At 37.2% G+C, this 22994-nt stretch overlaps 1 protein-coding gene and 1 pseudogene across 4 annotated transcripts in view; one reads left to right on the top strand and one right to left on the bottom strand.

Annotated features, from left to right (window-relative positions):
- ATP6V1C1 (ATPase H+ transporting V1 subunit C1) overlaps positions 1-22994 on the bottom strand; it is a 99772-nt gene that overhangs the window by 11971 nt on the left and 64807 nt on the right. For all 4 annotated transcript variants that reach the window (XM_049633555.1, XM_049633554.1, XM_049633553.1 and 1 more), the window contains 7 exons: positions 18543-18713; positions 17190-17257; positions 11101-11186; positions 6472-6566; positions 4430-4521; positions 3298-3396; positions 1234-1302 (listed from right to left, as the gene is read on the bottom strand). In XM_049633555.1, coding sequence (XP_049489512.1) covers positions 1234-1302; positions 3298-3396; positions 4430-4521; positions 6472-6566; positions 11101-11186; positions 17190-17257; positions 18543-18674 — 641 coding nt within the window. In that variant the 5' untranslated portion in view covers positions 18675-18713. The remainder of the gene's footprint in view (positions 1-1233; positions 1303-3297; positions 3397-4429; positions 4522-6471; positions 6567-11100; positions 11187-17189; positions 17258-18542; positions 18714-22994) is intronic.
- Positions 7679-9014, top strand: LOC125924779 (centromere protein N-like; annotated as a pseudogene).

Below are 22994 nucleotides of genomic sequence, written 5' to 3' on the forward strand. Positions count from 1 at the left end.
GTGATGAGCAGGGGTTTGTGGTTTAGTTCTCAAAAAATCAACATTCATGAAACTACGATAATCATATGACCTCATGTTTTGTATACCTTATCAAGCCTTAAAACAACCTCATAACGTGTACTGGGAAGGTGCTATGCTCTTTTTACAAAGAAAATGAGGCCCGGAGAAATTAAGACTTACCCCAGGTCACACAGCAAGTTGGTAGCAGAACCAGCAATAGAACTCAAACCCCTGGGTCCAGTACTCTTTCTATTATACTAAGGTACCTCCCATATAAAAACTGGAAAAGCAAATACTTCATGGGCCCAATCTCACTAATACCACTTCTTTACTATCTGCTATACCTTCCTCTCACCACATGTTGCCACCTCTTGAGGGGTATCCACACAAAAGAATCCTTGGGCGATGCATATATACTGTATTTAATACTTCCTCGGAGAACATCTCACGTGGAATGATAGAACACAGGAAAAAAATGACAAGGTAGCGTCAACAGTACGAGCCCTAATGTTAAAAAACCTGACTTTTAGTCCTAACTTTGTCACCGGACACTAATACAGCCAAATGCAGCCATATGCCTTAGATAACTATTTAATTCTTCTTGCATTTTTACTTCTTTATCCACAAGAGCGATAACTGCTCCAACCAGTTCACAGAATTGTTGTAAATATCAAATTAGATAATGTATATTAATCTATAAATTTAAAATGCAAAATTTTTAATGGAAAATACAGATTACACAGTCTCTATGCTCACTGGAAAGTGATGGTGAGTATTTACAGAACAACATGGTACTCTAGCAGCCATTTTGGTACATTTCCTTTGCAAGAGAAATGAATGGCAGACACATAGTAGGTATACAATAAATACCGGACAAAACATTTTCAGAAGGTGGCACAGCACAGCAGAAAAAGTACCACACCAGTGACCCAGGTTCTAATTCTAGCCCTACCATTAATGACATGTGCGACTCTGGGCAAATCACTTCACCTCTGCGGCCTCAAACTTCTACACCTATAAACATGAGTGAGTCGATCATATTGTACAAAATCCCCTTCAGGTCTATGATCGTGATAACTAGAGTTGGCGTAACTTATTTATGAGGTGAAAAAGATGGTTCTGAAACCATAAACTTACCACAAAGAAAAGGTAAAAAGATATTTCCTAACCCAACATCCCAACTATAAAAGGAATTCTAGGAAAGCAACAGGTTTTACAAAGACTACTACTTACTTGCTAGACCTTGGAACTACCATTTCAGCTAGTGTTTCATACTGCTTAATCCAGTCGTTGTGGTTTAACCTGCAAAAAAGGTACAGTAAGTAGTGGAAAAGAAAAACAAGTCTTACCTCCTGCCATGCTGAGACAGAAAAAAATATGGGACAAACAGGAAATTCAACTAAAGTATACTTCAAATCTATGTCACACACAAAATTCAAGTTTCCTACTGAGAATGAATTTCAAATACAGTGAGCAGTGAAGCAAGAAATACAGTTCACCACTCTCTTACATCCAGTAACTATTGCAAAAGAGGCACATCCTAGAACTAAGTTTGGAAAGGTAGTAAAGCAAAGTATACATTCTAAATTACCTTCAAACTTCAGAGTCAATAATGCATTACCTCATTAAAAATAAATAAATTCAAAGGCCATACTGAAGTCACTATCATTTCTGTTCACTGGCCATTATGAAGGGCTGGATCAAACTATTTACCAAAAGCACAAAGTAGCAGGAAGTATTGAGTAAATTAAGTGACAGTAAACCACGCTCCACAGAACACTGTGCAACAACTTTCTTTACAGACCAACGGATTTTGGGGGTGTGGGGAGAGAAGGTTATGTTTGCAATATAAAGAACTACAGGATTTATAGGTCAGGATGGTGACTAATTCATCATGGAAGGTGCCCCAGGTCCTAGGTTTCAATAATAGCGAAGCGAAAACTATAAAAACGTCTGATTTTAAACACAAGTTTTCAATAAAAACAGAGACAAATCTTTTATCTGCACAAAGGTTATTTTCCTACATGCATAAAAACATAGACACACAGAAATTTATTATAAAAAATCAGTGCTCTATAGTATTCTGAAGTTGGGGGAGAAAAGCAGAAGTCAGATGATAGTGTAGCCACAGTAAATTCAACGGAGGTGCTTTCCCATCCTTTCCAGGAGGCATCATTTTCTAATACTCCCCATTTCGTAACCAGATAAAAAAAATGGAGAGCACAGCAAAGGAAGAATTCGTACACCGATACTGTGAAGAATCCCCAACTTTTCCACCTCAGTTTGGATCCTCCAAAGATTCCCTGATAGCAAGACTTCAGTTCAAGTCAGAAGTGAAATCATTAAGTGTTTCTCTCTCATAGACACACATGCACACAGAGTTCTAATTCTTCCTATGAGTATCGAAAGGCCTCATTTTATTAACAATGATCAAATGTTAATTAACACAGAAGACCTAATCTAAAGATTTCAAAGGGTTATCTAACCCAGCAAACTATGCCGAGAGCCTGAAACTGTTTTTGTAAACAAAGTTTTACTGAAACAGAGCCACATCCATTCTGTAGGTACAGTGTATGGCTGCTTTCAGCTACAACCACGAAGTCGACATGGCAAAGGTGAGTGGCTGTAACACAGACCCTATGGCTGGCAAAGTGTAAAGTATGAACTATATGACCCTTCACAGAAAAAATTTGCCAACCCCAGATCTAATCTATCCTTTGCTTCTTAAAGGGCTTAATTCATCCTAACCAATCATAAAGATTTTTCACAAGGGCCACCTGGCTGGCTCAGTTGGTTAGGCGTCCAACTCTTGATTTCAGCTGAGGTCACGATCTCACAGATTTGTGAGTTTGAGCCCCACGTTGGGCTCTTCAAGCTCTGTACTTTCTCTCCCCGTCTCTGCCTCTCCTCCTCTCTCTCTCTCTCAAAATAAATAAATAAACTTAAAAAAAAAAAAAAAGATTTTTCAGAAAAACAAAAGCTTCCTCCTATAGAAAAATCTAAAATCTATATTATTTTTAAAATCTAATAATTTAGCATTATTTAATTTTTAAATAAGCCAACTCTACTAAGCTGCTAAATTTGATTTGGAATCTCAATTTATAATTGATGTCTCCATTATCAGATTATGAACTAAATTCTACTTACGTGCCACCTGAGTACATGTTAGTTGATGGAATGAATGACAACGTAATAATATTCCCTTTACAATTGAGTTCTATGGAAAACTTAAAATTACAGTATCAGACACTAACTTTTTTTAATATTTTAACAAGCAAAAGTAATTAAAAGACCTACTTGGGAACCACGACCAGTAATGTGACGAGATACTCTGAATCAAGAACAAAGTCATCCTTCTTCACAATTTCTGCTAAACTTCTAGTTAGCAAACTTCCTCTGAGGAGTAAGAAGAAAATAATCAGGCTGATCATGCCTCCATAACATAAGAAGTATCAGGCTAATTACATTCACATCTACTATATGTACACCTCAAGAGACTGATTAGTCTTAGGTAACGTTTCTACTTTGTAAGAAGACTAAATGTAGCTGAGTATTTCCCACCCTCACTATCGAAGAAATGCTACCATTTATCAATATTTGCCTCTAGTATCTCCCCTTGTGTTTGCTTTAATTATTATAATTCAACTCTTCTCCTGATTACATATCTAGTACCTTGACTGGGCAAGTGTTATTCATTGTATGCCAATTAAAACCTATTTCATCATAATTACAAAATTACATCATCTAAGGACAATCTCTGATCTTCCTCCCCCTCCCCAGGTATCATCTGATCCTAGGCAATTTTGGTTAGTTAACCCAATAATCAAATCAGTCTTCATTTGGTCTCCCAGTACATTTCATAATGAAAGTGACTTGCCCTGTTTGTACCACTGATAGTATCCAACCAACTTTCCCTCTGGAATATGAATGTGTAACTTGAATAGTTAAACATTTAAAGCTACACTTGCAGTGGTCATACTACAATGAGATCAAGAAAACAAACGTGTCCTACTTTTGGAAAATCTAACATGTAAAAAAGCTAAACTTGGAAAACAGATAAACAGACAAATTACATTCTTTGATAGAATTATTCTTTGATAAAATTCAAATAGAATTCTTTGATAGAATTCTTTTAAGCAGCAGGTGATTGCTATGCAATTAAACTATGATTCAATTTGAAACAATTTTAGGCAATCTTTCAGTGAAAACACAAATGGATCAAGGGACAAATTAGGACCCAACTCACAAGTTTTATAAAACAAGAATAAATCAGCTTCATCTGTTTTGACTAGTCTGAATTAATAAATTTTTCTCCGTGAAGTGAAAAAACACCATTTTAATTATAGAAATAGAATAAACTGGAATTCACTAAACCCCAACAATAGCTCATTCAGCACTTGCCCAATTCTTAATATTCACATATGCTTACGCATTCTTCCGTTCCAAATTCTGAAGATTCCCTTTCAAGTTATTATATGCGGATGCTCTAGATTTCAGGTCATTGTCAATCTGAGTCACTCCCTTTAAAAATGAAAAAGAAAAATAAGCAAAATTTTTCTAACAGAAATAAAGTAGCTGTACCTGAACACTTTAAAAAACAAATACCACTAGTTGCTGATGTAACAACTATTATTTTAAAAGGACAACTTTTTTTTTTTAACGTTTATTTAAATTTTAGTATATAGTGCAATATTGGTTTCAGGAATAGAATTGAGTGATTCATCACTTACGTACAACACCCAGTGCTGATCACAACAAGGGCCCTCCTTAACACCCATTAGCCATCTAGCCCATCTCCCACCCACCTCCCTCCATCAACCCTCAGTTTGTTCTCTATTGTCAAGAGTCTCTTGTGGTTTGTTTCCCTCTCCTTTTTTCCCCCTTCCCGTATGTTCATCTGTTTTGTTTCTTAAATTCCACATGATTGAAATTATATGGTTTGGTCTTTGATTAACCTATTTTGCTTAGCATAATACATCCTAGCTCCATCCACATTGTTGCAAATGGCAAGATTTCATTCTTTTTGATGTAAAAGCACAATTTAAAAGATGATTAAAAAAATAACTTCCTTCATTTTTAATAACCCTGGTAATTTCCATATGAATCTCTTCTACTAAAGATAATGTTTTAGTCCACATATATTTTAATTACTGTTATGATACTACATCTTAAACCATAAATGGAATCTAAGCCACTGGGTATAGAGATTATTAATTAAAAAGCTTTAAATTCACAAGGCTGAAGGATTAATTTCCAAAAGTAATGAAGCTACACAGAGTTTTATTGTTCATAATGCCACTGTTCTTACATAGAATATTTTTTCAATTAAATTAAAATTGTGGTTAGATGTATTTATAAATGTTACAGAAGCTGATTTTTCAAAAAGAGTCCTAAAACTACTAACAATGTAGGGAGAACATACAAATCAGCAGATTTAACATTTGAAGAATGAGTTTCAATTCAGCTCTACCATTATCAGTTGTGTGGCAATACGGTAAGTCAATTCACCTCTCTGAGCCTATTTCCTCATCTATAATAGTATCAGAAAATGATGATTAAATCCTTGATAACTGGACCAAAATAAGGAGACTTCAATCATAGTAAGAGCACCACTTTATATTATCAAACTACTGATTTTCATTATATTATAATGATTACCTCAGCTTTAAAATCCTTGATAATCTACTCATTTATATTTAACTATACAGCACTTACTCAAAGTCACTGAAAGCTAGGAAAAGGAAAGTCTGTCCAAGTAATTTAAACTCCACTTTTCATCTCAGGTCAAAATGTTGACAAACAGTTAATAGATCCTTGTCTATCTGCCTTGTTTGGAGTTTCAGGTAAGACTTTTATATTTTCTCTCAAGTTCAATGACTGTAATATAAAAGGAACTCTTAACTCGGTGAGTTCATGGATGAGCTTCAGGATCTGTGTACTCATTGAAACCGTACATAAAATCATGTGTACATGAATACAGGCATTTTTCTGTGTCGAGGGTCAATACTGAACGTCTGAAGGTGTCAGAAAACCCATAAAGTTTAATGTCTGAAGCAGTACTGTATGTAAACATGCCAAAGTAATCATTATCACTAGCTGAATGACTCCTAAATCTTTAATAGATTCCAATTTCCTGTTCTACATAATCTCAGTTAACCCTTAAAATTTGTATCAGTAATAATTACAGGATTTTAAAGTTTTTTTTCCTTAAACACTGTTGATGTAATATTTAAGTTAACCACTTAAGTAAGTAAACTACACAACTTGGATAATGTACACTGGAAAGTATAACACTTTTTAACATCTTTCTTTTTTGGTAAAGTTGTAGTAATGGTACCTCCTATTTCTATCAGTCACATATAATTCAGTTGCTTTCTCAAAACCTAAACAGTATTTCACAGCTAAATACTTATAAAATCAATAAAGCCACTATGAATCAGTGTGTCCTACCTGTGTCATTTTTTATCTTACCTTGGCAATTATTTCAGAAATATTTTTCAGGGACTGCTTGATTGGGTATTTAGCCATGTCCCACTGAAACCTTGTTATATAAGTAACCAAGTCAACTGAAATAGGGAAATAAATTAATTACTGAGAAGCAATAGAACGTTCATAGTTTGCTACACAGTAATAAATTTTAATGCTGAAATTTGCATCGAGAAAATCAGTAAAAACGTCATCACTGCTGGAGAGTCCGGATTTTTAAAATGTGGAACTATATTCAGTAATGGATTAATCAACATTTTTACTTTGTCATCTGACTGGATCTCTTCTTACTCAGAATTTTATATTTATAAATGCTCCTTCTAACGTGAGGACTTAATAAATGGAATATGCACATACCCATGATATACCTCATATGTAGGAGAAACAGACACAAAGATTAAGAAACTACTCCTCAATAAGTAGAATTTGATGCAAGTATGTTCTTTCTTTGCCAGCCTACCCAAATAAACTGAAAATAAACCTGTTAAAACCAGGTAACAACCGTTTCTAGGAGTCTATACAACAATCTTCAAAACACAAGCCCTTTCACATTCAAATGAAAATAAAAAATGTAAAGCCAAAGAGACACTCAACAACTACTCCCTGGAAAGTTCAGTAATCAAGATGACTTTACTTCTCAAGTCTAATGGGATCAAGGTCAAGGAGACCAAATGGCTAACTGGCAAAAATAATTTACATCAAAATATCCTTCTCTCCTCAGTTTCTTCCTACATTAATGTTAAGGGGTCAATATGGATGCTATTTCTAAAAGCAACTGCAGACGCAGTGCCACCCAGGTGGACTGTCAATCCCCATTCCACCTACTAGACTGCATGTCCTAGTTCATCAAATACCTACAAGATCAGTAAATGCATCCTAACTTAACATATCTACCTTCTATCCTTCTGCCCCGAACACAAATTAACAGAAATAGTAAACAACTAGGTCAGGATCACTATTGTAACAAAGAGCAAGAATAAATCACTAAATTTTTGTTTTACTAAGTATTTATTCAGCATCTATTATTTGCAAGGAGAAGAAATGAGGTTAGAGAAACACTAAATTAAAAATACAGTTAACTCTTGGCCGAGAAGAAACACTGCTAGAGATAACCGACTGTTAAGAGACCCGCGCAGTGTGGGATCAGGCCCTTGAGTGTGGCAGGAACCTTGAGAAAGCCACATCCCAGGCTTGTGGGGCGACTTTTCCACGACCGCCACATGTTCCAATTGCCAAAGAGATGGATGAAACTGTTGCCACGTTTATCATGAGGACCATCTTGAAAATCCCAATGACTGAAATGATGAAAATCCCCAAAGCCTGGGATTTTTTGTCTGCAAATCAACTGCAGACCGTAAACTTCCGGCAGAGAAAGCAATCTCTCGTTCAGGACTTGGTTCTGCTCTGTGAGAGTAAGTGTGCAAGTCTCCATGACACAGCCCTTTTAGACATCATTTATACTCAATTTCATCGGCACCAGAAAGTTTGGGATATTTTTCAAATGAGTAAAGAACCAGGTGAAGACGCTGACCTTTTTTGATACGGAACAATTCAAAAGTTCCTTTGAGAAAATTCTTCGGAGAGCATTAAAAAATGTGAGGGTCAGCTTCAGAGACGCTGAGGAGAATGCAGTACGGATCTGAATTGACTGGGGAACGCAGCATAGAAAGTCAAACCAGTACAAACCTGTTTGTGTGCTGTATTACTCCCAGACTCCCTACGCCTTCACTTCCTTCTGCCACCTGAAGAGCAATATACCCCTTCTGGGTCAGGCACTGACAGTGGCTAGCAATCACCATAAGATTGTGAAAATGGACCTCAGAAGCCAGTATCTGGACTCTCTGAAGGCTATTGTTTTCAAACAATATAGTCAGACCTTTGAAACTCACAACTCCACCAAGCCTCTACAAGAAACCCTTGAGCTGGACATACACACGGATTCAAGGACCATTCATGAAAACAGAATCAAAAAAGAGAGAGTCCGGAGAGTGACTCAAGAAACTTTTGGAGACTATCCTCAACCAAGACTAGAATTTGCACAATATAAGCTTGAAACGAAATTCAAAAGTGACTTCCATGGGGGCATCTTGGCCGAGAGAAAAGAGCCCCTCCGGTGCCTAATGAAGTTCTCTAGCCTGCATCTTCTGGAAGCACTGAAATCCTTAGCACCAGCTGGTATTGCAGTCACACCACTTTCTCCATTGCTCACCCAATAAGGGAATGAATTATTTTAAAATCAGAGATAAATAAGATGTCTGTGGTTTTGTAAGCACGGTACTTCCTTGACTATATTGCATATGCATTTCAGTTAACAGCTAGCTGGAAAGCTTCTGTTTATGAACTTGTGTTTTAGAAATTCATTCTTAATATTGACAGTCCAGAAATGTTCAATATGCTTGTTGGGACTGATTCTTTCCTCCTCCAGTATGCACCCCGCTCCCCCATATCCTGCAAAGCATAGCAATTGAGGGCCTTTAAAAAGCGATAAGGTGTCCTTTTCCTCACTCCTATCTCTCCTTGATCCTGGAGAGACTGGGTTCTAATTGCTTGTTTCCAAGGATTTTGTCTGAAGCCTTGGATCATGGAAAGAAACAGCAAGAAACTATCCTCAACTCAAAACTTTCTAGGAAAATCATAAAATTGGTCCATTCAAAGGGTAGAGTTGGGTCCATTAAGTTATTGCAGGAAGTAGAATATCAGATGATTCAGTAATATAATAGTTTCAATGTAAGTATGATACTTTTCATAATCTGTTTTATCCTACATATGGCATTCAAACTCACCATACAATACTGATTTGTGAATAAAGATTTCAAAACTGGTACATCAGTTACGTCTGATGGCAATTCTTCGGTGATCATCACAATATAGCATGTCCTTTCTTAATAACATTTCGAAATCTGCTTCCTATTGTGTTCCACAAAGGATATGGGGTATAAAAATGTATATTACAATTATGATAAAATTAAAAGGTGAGGCAGTTTTGGACAAATGGGAAAGCAAACGAAAAGCAAGGACCGAATAAAGGTAGAGATAAAACTGCCATGTAACAAGATACGAGTGCCTCCATCTGCTAGAAGATTGAAAAACTGGAGTGGAGTTAGCCAGTGGTCAAAGCAGAGAAGAAAACACCATTCGTGAATGAAGATATTTAAAAACTGGTACATCAGGGGCACCTGGGTGGCTCAGTGGGTTAGGCATCCAACTCTTGGTTTCAGCTCAGGTCATAATCTCACGGTTCGTGAGACGGAGCCTTGCGTCAGGCTCTGCGCTGACAATAAAGGGCCTGCTTGGGATTCTCTCTCCCCCTCTCTCTCTGCCTCTCCCCTGCTTGTTCTCTTTCTCTCTCTCAAAATAAATAAACATTTAAAACAAATTTTTTTAAATACAGTTAACTCTTAGTCAAACTACTCCATACTGCTGCCTCGGCATCCATTTTGTGTGGCCAAGTGGCCCACAGGGAACTAGAAATGACAGAAGCCTTTTCCTTGGGAGCAGTTCTAGGTAAGAGCCTGCAGAGTGGCAAGAAATGTGAGTTCCTGATAGACTCCCACTGACAAAACACTCTCCCCCACTGCCCAGGGCCTTCTCCCTAAGACAAGACCCCCTCAAAGTTTGCCAAAGCCCTACGCTTTTTGGTTTGAACTGACCAACCCCAACTTAGCCTGGGAACCCCAAAGCACTCCACCCGCAGACCCTAATAAAGGCATGTGCCCCAGGTCCTGCCACTCTCTGCCTGGACCTTGATCTCCCCGTATGGTGCCCCCTCCCACAGGACCCGTGAGTAATAAACTTCTCTATTTCACTTTCCCTTGAGGTCTTTTGCTGAATCATGGCTCAACATCCCATGATACTCCAGGACTCTCAACTCAACAAATGTTAATATAACAAAATCACAACAGTGACATTCATCACAGTAGGCAATACAGGACAGAATGAAAGAAATCTTATTATAATGACATATCACTAAAGATGAGCCTAAATTAAAATGAAGTGTCATTTCATAAAGAACACCAAATACAAGTACAAATGACAACAGTGAGGTCAAACTATCTTTACAAAGTCATTATTATACCAAGCAAACTATTAGCTTCCAGCTACAGAGAGGTCAGTAGCAGACTACTCCATGGCACTAAGGTAAAGAAATGCCATATTCAAATTTGAGGGGAAAGGCATTTCCCCTGCACTAAAATTAAAAATTTTTATTCCAAGGCTTTAGAGGCTGGATGCTATTAAATACAAAAGCTAGAGAAGACAAGTATTCAGCTGGAAAAATGCTGAGACACATAACCTAGAAACACTGTGAACGTGAGTTAACAACTGGCTCCAGGAAAGAACTCAGGTAAATCTTTATAATATTGCTTTTCGAAGGACGTGACATCCATGTCATAAGCTGTATTATCTACTATGTATGTAAGACTGTCTTACACAAAATGTTAAGGGGGACAAGATGTAACTAGAATATCACCAAATTCAGTAATAATTCTATCTTTAGTGGCTTTCTATTATATTTAATATCCTTATCTATAGTTTTTTTTACATTCTTTTTTTGTTTTTATAGCTAAGTCATTCACCTTATACAAGTCAGTATCAAATCTTGAAACATTAGCTTACCTCCATTGGCCAACAGATTCTCCTGAACTTTATCTTTACTATCTTCCAATACATCAGCCATATATTGAGCCACTTTCTTAACCACCCTTGGGAGGGGAAAAAAAAAAATCAATAATCGTTTCCAGGAAAAAGACCTAAATTCCATGCTTCACAATGAACACACTACATACACACATGAATTGGACTATATATCCCTTTACATGTATCTATTTAATACAGAACAAATGGGTTATAACTTCTTAAGTAATGTTTTAAGGATAGAAGGGACCAAGATTTTGTAACATGCAAAGCTGAACTCAGTAACCGTAGACTTTTAACTATTTCTTAACTATTATTTAACTATTTAACTACTATTAACTATTAGGAACAATGCTAAAGAGAAACCATGGTGTTGTTAACTACTGAGGCACCTACACATCACCTTATCAATCCCTTCATTTTATATAAGTAAAGACACCAAAGTATAAAGAGAATAAATGACTTAGTCACAAAAGTCACAAAATCACAAAAGCAGCTAATGGCAGAGCTGAGACTAGAAACATAGTGTCTGGGCTTTGGTGTTCTTTCTCTGGTTCCATGTCTGCCTCTAGGCCCTAGGGGGTGGGATACAAAAGTATACAAGACAAAATATCGAGTTGAAAAGATACCAAAAAATACAAACGACTAAATACAAAGCAATGTGTGGTTAAGTGCCAACTGAGATTACCAGGTTACAGAGAAGAGAAGCATAAAGGAAAAAGGGATCACTTTCAGCTACTGTAATCAAAAAGTCATAATGACTCTGGGGCATCAGGGTAGCTCGGTCAGTTAGGTGTCCGACTCTTGATTTCGGCTCAGGTCATGATCTCACAGCTCATGGGTTTGAGCCCTGCATCGAGCTCTGTGCTGATAACGTGGAGCCTGCTTGGGGTTCTCTCTCTCTGCCCCTCCCCAGCTTGCGTGCTCTCTCTCAAAATAAACTTTAGAAAGAAAAAAAAAAAAGCACCATGACTCATGAGCAGGGCAATAAAGGATAGGAATGGTCTTGAAAGGATGATTAGATGGGGAGAAAGTATTCTCTTGCTACAGGGCACCCTCCGAGTCAGGATCAAGAGAGGCAGAAAAGCCAATGGGCCTTCACAGTATTATGAGGAATCCAGGCTGCCCAGCGTGCTGAGAGGGGGAGGGGGGACGAGGAAGGTGGCCCAGAGCCAGACTGCAGATAGACAGCCTCTGAGGTCAGACTTTACAGAGAAGTACAGTATAACACAGTCCAAACAGGGTTTTTGACAATTCGTCTGAGGACCATATGCTCAATGGCAGGGAGAGCAAACTGGTAGACAAATTAAGAAACTCCATGCAATATGAACCAATAAGGCCCAGAAAAAATCCTATGCTGAATGACCTCAAACCTAATCAAGCAGAACTGCAGAAAAAATGATAAAGCTGTTAAGTCTTCAACTCGAATTTGTACACACATTTGGCTATGTCTCCAAAATTCACTTATCCCTTCAAAGGAGACAAACCATTATTCCCATATAATTTCCCAAGCATCTTGTAAACAGAACCATTTACTATGAACATGCAAAAATGGTCATATGTTTGCCACAGAAATAGTTCAAGAGTGTAGAACAGACTGGTGTCAAGTTTATACACTTAATGTGTAATTGAGAACTTCACAATCTCCCTGTGCATCTCCACAAAAGTTATCTATGTCCGAGTACACATGGTAACCTCAAAAGCTGCTCTTATCATTAGATTACTTGGTAAGTAAAAACTGTAATTTACTCCACATTATCACAATGTTCAGACTTAAAAAGCTAATATCTGTCAATTCTACCAAGGTCTAACCACCACAGATTTTTAAATTCTTCAAAGGTTTCAGGAAAACTGACAAAGACAAGTTGCATAACAGTGCAGAAGAGGAGACAAAATGCACAGGCAACTTTTAATTCCACGACCAAACAGACTGCATTTACCCTAAATACTTTCCAGATTCCTTCCCTAAAAAATGTGAACAAACCTTAAACTATATGCAGGACATCCCAATGACAATTTAAAGAAAGACCTATAGAGCCATCCAGGTGATTAACAAGAATCCAAGTAAGTGTTGATAATTACATTCTCAGGGACTTCCCTTCTTCAGATTTCTTTGGTTGTCACCACCTGAAACTGTAATGTGGGGATGGGACTGTAGGGAAGACCATCATCTCAGGAATGGCAACTACGAAGAGTTTTCCTCAACTAAAAATGTGTAATCCAGAAACCAAGAGATGATTCATACCATCAATCAGTCCCCAGAGAATATCATCAATAATTACTTTCACATTTGCCCTACCATGAATACATGAAATTGGTAACCATAAAGTGCTGTTACTTTTTCTTTCATCCTTTTACTAATTCTTATGCCAAGTGTCTTGCCTCAGTTGAAGCTTGTAATATCTCTTGCCTAATCTACTGTAAACCTGTCTCCTAATTGGCCTCTTTGCCTCCAGTGTTAAAGACCATCAGTATATCTTCTGGTCTATTTACTTACTATATGTTGGTATGTTAAATCAATGTAGAGAGACAATATTTGCCTCTATTACCAGAAAGATTGCATTACGGTGGTTCTATCGATTCAGAAAAGCCTAATAGCATACATGGGAAATCCTTCTACACAGACTTCAAGTTCCCTTAAAGCTTCAATCAAATACACATTTCTAAGATTCTCCAAAATTCTGTATTTTACAAAATTGTACCTATTCACCTCAACCCTACCTATTTAAAAGCTCTGTATTCCAAGAGTCAAAGGGATTATAGACTGATTCTGCCAATTAATCAAAATGCAAAAAGTTATCAAGGACCCACACCCATCTTCAGCTAAAACACAAAGTAAATTTCAGAAGTAACTGAAACTGGAGTTTAGAAAAACCTATGCTCATGGATGAAAGACTTAATATTGGTAGGATGGCAATAATCCCCAAACTGACCTACAGATTCAACACAATCCCCCTCAAAATTCCAGCTGACTTCTTTGCAGAAATTTGACATGATCCTAAAATTCATATAAAAATGCAAAGAATCAGAATAGCCAAGACAACCTTGAAAATTTAGAAAAACACAGAGAATTCACACTTTCTGATTTCAAAACTTACTACAAAGCTACAACAATCAAGACAATATGGTACCGGCATAAAGACAGAAATAAGGAATAGAAAGAAATACAAAATAAAACTGAGAGTCCAGAAATAAACCCTCACATTTACGTTGAATTGATTTTCAGCAAGGGTGCCAGGACAATTCAATGGAAAAAAAATAGTCTTTTCAACAAATGGTGTTAGGACAACTGGATATCCACATGCAAAAAAAAAAAAACCCTGAAGTGGGGACTCCTACCTCACATCATATACAAAACTTAACTCAAAATGGATGTAAGACCTAAATGTAAAAGCTAAAACTATAAAACTCTTATAAGAAAATATAGCTATAAAATTGTGTCACCTTGAATTAGGCAATGGTTTCTTAGACAAACAAAACAAAAGCAACGAAAAATAGATATATTGGACGTTAAAATGAAAAATTTTGTGCTTCACTCTCTCAGGTTTCCAAGATGACCAAGAAAGAAGGAATAATGGTCATGCCAAAAAGGGCCACGGCCCCATGCAGCCTATTCTCCGCACCAACTGTGCCCGTTCCGTGCCCAAGGACAAGGCCATTAAGAAGTTCGTTATTCTGGGGCACCTGGGTGGCTCAGTCAGTTGGGTGTCTGACTTCAGCTCGGGTCACGATCTCACAGTTTGTGAGTTCCAGCCCCGTGTTGGGTAGGCTCTGTGCCGACAGCTCAGAGCCTGGATCCTGCTTTGGATTCTGTGTCTCCCTCTCTCTCTGCCTCTCCTAGCTTCTGTTCTGTGTCTCTCTCTCTCAAACATAAACAAACATTTAAAAAAAAAAAAAAAGAAGTTCGTTATTCAGAATATAGAAGAGGCTGCCGCAGTCAAGGACATTTCCGAAGTGAGTGTCTTCGACGCCTATGTGCTTCCCAAGCTGTATGTGAAACTACATTACTGTGTGAGTTGCGCCATTCACAACAAGGTAGTCAGGAATCGCTCTCACGAAGCACGGAAGGACCGAATACCACCACCCTGATTTAGACCTGCTGGTGCTGCCCCACAACCTCCACCAAAGCCCATGTAAAGAGCTAAGTCCTTAAGGACTGAAGAAAAACTGTTCTCTGTTAAAAAAAAAATAAGACAGAGATTATACTTAAAAAAATTGTGTGTGTGTGTGTGTGTGTGTGTGTTTCAGAGGTGCCTGGCTGACTCAGTTGGTAAGGCATGTGACTCTTAATCTCAGGGTTGTTGAGCTTGAGCCCCACACTGGGTATAGAGATTATTTAAAAATAAAATCTTCAAAAAAAATTTTTTGCATGTGCTTCAAAGGACACTATCAAGAAAGTGAAGACAATCCACAGAATGAAAGAAAATATGTGCAAGTCACATTATGATAAGGGACTTGTATCTAGAATATATAAAGAACTCTTAGAATTCAATAATAAAAAGGCTAATAAGCCAATTTAAAAATGGGCAAAGAATCCAAATAGACATTTCTCAAAAGAAACAGAAATGGCCAGTAAATGCATGAAAAAATGCTCAACACATCATTAATCATTAGGTAAATGCAAATTGAAAATTCAGAGAAAGGGGTCTCTGGGTGGCTCAGTTGGTTAAGCGTCCAACTTCAGGTCAGGTCATGATCTTGTGAGTTTCATGGTTCATGAGTTTCAGCCCCACGTCGGGCTCTGTGCTGAGCCTGGAGCCTGTTTCAGATTCTCTGTCTCCCTCTCTGTTTGTCCCTCCCTCAATTCATGCTCTGTCTCTCAAAAATAAAATAAACGTTAAAAAATTTTTTACAGAAAGGAAAATGCATTGAAACACTATTTCATACCCACTAGAAAGACTATAATCAAACAGATGAATAGTAACAAGTTTGTCAAAAATGTGAAGCAATGAGAACCTCCATACTCTGCTGGTGGGTCTGTAAAACGGTGTAACCACTTTGGAAAACAGTCTGGCAGTTCCTCAAAATGTTAAAAATAGAGCTACCATATGACCCAGTAACCCCACTCCTAGGTACACATCCAAGAGAAATGAAAACATAGGGGTATACAAAAACTTGTACACAAATATCCATACCAGTATTCTCAAAAAGTAGAAATAGCCTAAATGTCCACCATCTGATAAATGGATTAATAAAATATGGTACATCTATACAATGGAGTATTATTTGGTAAAAAGAAATGAACTACCAATACGCGCTACAACATGGATGAATCGTGAAACATCATGCCAAGAAGAGAAGCCAGTCACAAGAGATCGCGTATTAAAGGATTTCATTTACACGAAATGTCTAGAATAAGCAAATCTGTAGCGCCAGAAAGTGGGCAGGGGGTAAGGGGAGGCAAGGAATAGGATGTTTGTGATGGTGGTAGTGGGAGAGTGATGAAGATGTACTGTGACTGACTGTGGTGATGGCTGCACAACTCTACGACTATTCTAGAAATCACTGTACACTTAAAAGGTACACGTTGTACACTTTAAACAGGTGAATCGCATGGTAAGTTATATCTCAATAAAAATATTAAAGATAGTCACCATTTTCATACTTCAAACAGGTATATTTTATTGTATATAAAATGTACTTTCATAAAGGTGATTTACAAAGAAAACAGAGTCATCATTTTCTTTTATTATTTAAATAAATTACTTATTAGCATTAAATTAAATTATTATTATTTATTTATTTTTATTTATTTTGAGAGAAAGAGAGGGGAGGGGAGGGTCAGAGAGCAGGGGAGGGTCAGAGAGAGAGGGAGAGAGAATCCCAAGCAGGCTCCACGCTGCCAGCGCAGAGCTCCACATGGGGTTCAACCTCACCAACCGTGAGATGATGACCTGAGCTGAAATCAAGAGTCAGACGCTTAACTGACTGAGACACCCAGACGCCCAAGAGTCAGCATCTTCTAAAACCATTCCAATAAGTAAACTATACATGTGATAATAAACCCAATGTCCAGGTAGCCTGAGAACAGTGACTCGTTTTGCTCTAGTCAATGCATATAAATACATTACCCTTCTACAAATGCATCCAGTTTAGCCAGTTCATCCGACAAACCAACCAAGACATCCAGTGTGCCAACCTGGAAGGGAAATACAGCATTTTACTACTTAGGTTTCATCCCCTGCCATTTTTTTTTAACAAAGTGATACAACATCTTGATTTGAAGGGCCCATAAATCCTAAGTTCTCCGTATTTTATTCCATGATGTGCAAGTGTGGTTAAAAAAGTTTGCCAGCCATTTCAAAGGTATTTATATGCACGGGATAATCCTCTAATTCATGGGTACAGCCAGCATTTAAGAGGTGAAGATTCTGCAATGGCAGGCCTATGCGTCTGCTTCTACTGCCCAGTGATGGGTGGACCATTTGAAGTCATGGTTTACAGCAGCAGCTCTTAAATAGGGAGGGGTCCATGACTATCAGTGTCTCAAAGGAATTCGTAGCTCCCAAAATACGAAGAACCAGTAATTTCAAGTTATTTCTTAAATGAATGCTCTATAGAACTACCTGCTAAGTTACCCAGCAAAATAAAAATACTGTGATTTTTCCATTCTGTAAAATTACTGATAACCTGCTTCCCTTTGAGGCTGCTAGGTTACAGACCTTCAATAAATATTAACTAAATTAACCACATTAAATAACTAAGGTAGACCTGCAAAGTATGATTAAAGAGGTCTAATGGTAAAACGTTTACAACATTACTGAAACTTGCATGAATTTAATAACAAAAAACTGGGTTTGCTGTGATATTGAAGTATATTACTAAGATTTTTCACTTCTGAAGATATATGTGAATATAATATATCAAATATTTTCATAACATTTCTCATTACAATTCAAATTACAATTTAGAAAAGCACAAAAGTTTAGAAAAATGTTATTCACTTTGGTAGTTTACTTCTAAAATCTCAAGTTCCTCATTATTTAAAATGTGAAGATTAGAGGGGCTCCCGGGTGGCTCAGTCAGTTAAGTGTCCAACTTCGGCTCAGGTCATGACCTCTCGGTCAGTGAATTCGAGCCCCGTTTTGGGCTCTGCGCTGATAGCTCAGAGCCTGGAACCTGCTTCAGATTCTGTGTCTCCTTCACTCTCTGCCCCTCCCCCGTTCACTCCTCTGTCTCTTCTCTCTCTCTCTCTCTCAAAAGTAAATAAACATTAAAAAAATTTTAAAGACCGAGAGAAAATCAAATTAAAAAACAAAATCTGAAGATTAGAAAGAACAAGATAAGTTTTCAATTATGCCGATGGCTAGAAATGAGGTTTTTTTTGAAGGAACCCAGATCTCTAATTTCTACCAAAATGTAAGCAAAGACAACTGTTCTCTTCACAATGAACTCATGCACTACTTTGCACCATGCCGTTTTACCTTTAAGTCAGGAATGTTAAATTTTGAAGTAATAGCAAGATTATTGTTCTTCGTAGTTGCTGCATGCAATTTCTCCCATGTTTGCTGACATGTTTTCTCCCCAGGAGCAGATATAAGCCAGAACTCAGTCATATTTGTTACCAAGTGTTTCTTTCCAAATCAAAAGGGACTCTGAAAGGTAAAACGAAACAAACAAAAAATACTTTCAATGCCATTTGTTTCTAAAGTATTTCAGAGTCACAGGATAAGTGATAAATATTAACCTTTTTCAAAACGAATCCAGCATTGGCAGCTGATCCCAAGCAGAGTCAAATGTACCTACCTGAAGTAAATCCACATAAATGGGAAAAGGGGATTTATTTATGACACTAGGGGGAAAAAGATGATAAAAACCTAACACATTTAGTATCTAATTTTTTTTTTAATTACAAAACATTCTAAAATGGGAATTATTCAAAGAGGTGCAACTACGGAAAATACCAGCCACCAAAGGTCTCATTCCACAAAAGCAGTAGGAAGAATCACAAATTTACAGGCTAATCTTAAACTTTTAAAACAAAAAACCAAAATAGGACATTTTAAAACATGCATAACTTTTACCTTTGAGAAGGAACTGAATCAGTGCACTTGAAGAGAAGCCACCAAATAAATTTGTCACATCTGGCTTAGCAAATCCTACGAAGTTAGCCAAATTAGTTATTAATTTTAACCCATATTCAACCTAAGGGAATCTCCTCACATCCCTGGCATACAGTTAGCTGCCATCAAACTTTACGAATTTGCAAAACAATCTTCCCAATTGGCCTTACACTTAAAAATATAACAGGGTGGGGGCCGGGGGTGGTACACTATTGGATCTAAGTGAGAGGCTGTGGACCTCCCTCTCCAGGCAGTTCCATTAAGACACAACCAACCCTCTTATACAATCTCTCTCCTTCCCTCCCACGTGGAAAAATAAAAGTCCAGAGCCAAATCTATTCAGAATCTAAGTAGGTAAAGCACACAAGCTCCTAAAAATGAAAATATTACCGCACCATTATTTCTACTTGAATATGTCTTCATTAGGACCACCATAAACTTTCTACTACCAGTCACTGTTGACACTCTCCCGAATAGAAAAGAACTACCTTACAAAGGTGTCCTGATAACAAAATCATGTAACGAATGTGAAAGGACTTTGTAAATTTAAATTTACTTTAAAATATAAAGTAGAATAATCATAATGGACTTTTATTAAGTTCATAACTTCACTCATTTATTAACTTCGTAACTTCACTCATCCTACTTTTAGAATTGTAATTAAGGTACTCGTAGGCAATCATTACACAATTGAAAGTGAACACAGATGCCATTCTATATACTTTATCTTTTTCCAATTTCTGTTTATACAGATCTTCTACATACCAGGTACTGTTTTAAATGTTTTAGGGGCACCTGCATGGCCCGGTCAGTTAAGCATCCGACTGCAGCTCAGGTCATGATCTCATGGTTCGCGAGTTTGAGTCCCACATTGGACTCTGCTGTCAGCTCAGAGCCTGGAGCTGGCTTAGGATTCTGTGTCTCCCTCTCTCTCTGTCCCTTGCCCACTCACATTCTGTCTCTCTCTCAAAAAAGAAGTATTAAAAAAACAAAAAAATAAAATAAAAATAAAAATGGGGTGGAGCACCTGGATGGCTCAGTCGGTTGGGTGACCGACTTGATTTCAGCTCAGGTCATGATCACAGGGTCGTGGGATCGAGGTCCATGTCCGGCTCCACGCATGGAGCCTCCTTGGGATTCTCTCTCTCTCTGCCCCTCCCCTGCTGGTGCTCTCTCTCAAAACAAATAAATATTTAAAAAAATAAAATAAAAATATCTAGGGAAAATATGGCACAATGTTAATAACTGTTAAATCTGGGTAGTAGGTACACGGATGTCTGTTAATCTAAAGTATTTGAACTTTTCTGCATACTTGAAATATTTCAAAATTAAGTATTTTTAACTGTTACAAGAATGTAATTACTTCACAATAAAATAAAACAATGTTTAGCAAATTTATAAATTTTAATGGACTCTCAAACAGAATATCCAGAGAATAGTCTTGTTACCATGTTGATCCCCCAAGCACAACTTTTCTGTTTTAAAACTAGTCAAGATGCTTTCTAGTCTGTTCATACTGTGTTATGACCAAGTATAGCAATATATTGAACAAAAACCTTCCTGATGTCTTGGAATTTTTTGTCAAGAAATACTTCAGGGTCAACATATTCAGGAACTCTAACTGCATAATATTGTAAAGGTAAGAGCTTGGGCTACACTTGTATTAACTCCAGAGTCCACCTCAGTAAGTTGCTCTTTAAATTCCTGATGAAATGTTGTGGTTCTATCTCCTGCTTTCCTGTCTTCCCCTAACCCGAGTCACCTCACCTAAGCTGCTCCAAACCTTGCTATCCTTTCATTTGCCTTTGGCAACTTTGGCTCTGGCTTTTCCCCTTCTCTGGTCTCCTCCATCTAATATTCTTGCACTTATCAAATCTAGTTTTTTTTAGCCCAAACACCAGTCATAGCACTACCTTAAACTTTAAAATTCTAAGTTGATCAGAGAATTCCATAACATCTTTAAACCTCTTTTACTAATCCAGATCTTCTACATGATGGTAGTTTTGGGAAATCTGAGGTTTTATTATTATTATTTATGCAAGCAATTTTGTTAAAGTGTATCTGATGACATTTTATACCTCCTCTCCCTTCCAAAATAGCAGGGATTAAATCAATAAGTTCTTTCTGATATTTTAAAATTATCCAAAGTGCAGCTTCTTCAAAGACTGTAATAATATGAGCTATTACAGTAGATGTCACTATCATACCATTTAGAGTTCTAGAAAATCTTTTTTTATCCAACAGGTTTCCAAAGTATTTCAAAAAATAAGAAAAAGAACCCCATTTTTCATCTATAAGTAACTGCCCTATCCTATTTCACTGAGCTATTATCAGGACCACATAAAATAATGTCACGATGATTCTAAACAAAAGTAGAGTCTAGAAATGTCTAGGAAAGAGGTACCTGCTGGCTCAGTCAATGGAGCATGTAACTCTTGATCTCCAAGTCATAAGTTTGAGCCCCACACTTAGCCACCAGAAATCATAAGTTTGAGATTGGTTAAAAAAAAAAGAAAAGAAAAGAAAAAGGAAATGTCTAGGAAACTTATACAAAGTACTCTAATTCCATTTTTAACTGGAGCCCTCTCTAGGGCCTAATTGTTTGGATATGAGGAGGAAAAGGTACTCTTGATCTTGGGGTCACTGAGTTCAAGCCCCACACTGGGAACAGAGCCTACTTAATTAAAAAAAATTTTTTTTTCCTTCAAATTTAAAAAACTTTAAGCTCAGCTCCATATAAAATTTATCTTTGCAGATGAATATACATATATCTTAAATGAAATTGTATTGTTAAACACATTTCCCCTTTTCTCTCAGCTGCACTGAAACAGTCAAAACTGGGTGTCCACTGGTTATCTTCTCATCAAGAACCTAGACATTTCCATCTCCTCTGAATGCTTCAAATGACTTCTGTTTTTATTCCTAATCATTTCCCTTTTTTCATCTTGCATATTGGAAGTCAGGCATAAATACACATGAATCATATATTTAACAAAAGGGAAAATTAAAAGGTACCCTAATCAAATGTTGGAATTCCTCAAGACTCAGACCTAGGTCTGACTCCCTCTGTTACATGTGGGTATAAACATGTGCATACAATTTTTCTCTTGAGGATGTTATCTATAACAAGACAATTCCAGGCTAGATGAACTCTCTCAAATTTTTACCTCCAGCTCAGACTCCTCTGCTGCATCCAGAGCCATACCCAACAAGCCTCCTCAACTAACTACAAGACCTCTCCACTTGGAGGCCTCAAAAACATCTAAAACCCAGTGTTTTTAGTCAAATTCATGTCTTCCCCTAAACCTCTTCCTACTCCAGTGTTCCCTGGGTTATTACAGGTATACATTAGACAATTAGAACTGTCAAATGTCATCAAGGTAACAGCCAATACTTACTGGGCACTTCCTATCTCCTAGCACCAATAAAAACACTTCATATATATTAACTCATTTAGTATGTTTAAAACAACCTTATCAGATGGGTAGTAGTTGCAAAGAAACCAAGGCACAGAAAGTACCTCATATGAGATACACCACAGAATGGATATCATACATTGTGACAGTATATATTATATGCTACAGATAAATATGTTATATGCTCTCATAGCACCTTCTTTTTAGTGTTTCCCTGAGGGACACTTTTTATTCAAGTCTTTCTTCCAAATAAACTGCCCATTAGAGTTGGTGGAAACCATGATAATTTTTGCTCACAACTCAGTACCTGGCACAGAGGCCAGTATGTAGAACCTCAAAAAGTACCTACTGAATATTTGTGAATGAATAAATAACTGTGAGGATTAAATGAGATAAT

The sequence above is a fragment of the Panthera uncia genome, chromosome F2 (assembly GCF_023721935.1).
Source record: "Panthera uncia isolate 11264 chromosome F2, Puncia_PCG_1.0, whole genome shotgun sequence".
Classification (NCBI taxonomy): domain Eukaryota; kingdom Metazoa; phylum Chordata; class Mammalia; order Carnivora; family Felidae; genus Panthera; species Panthera uncia.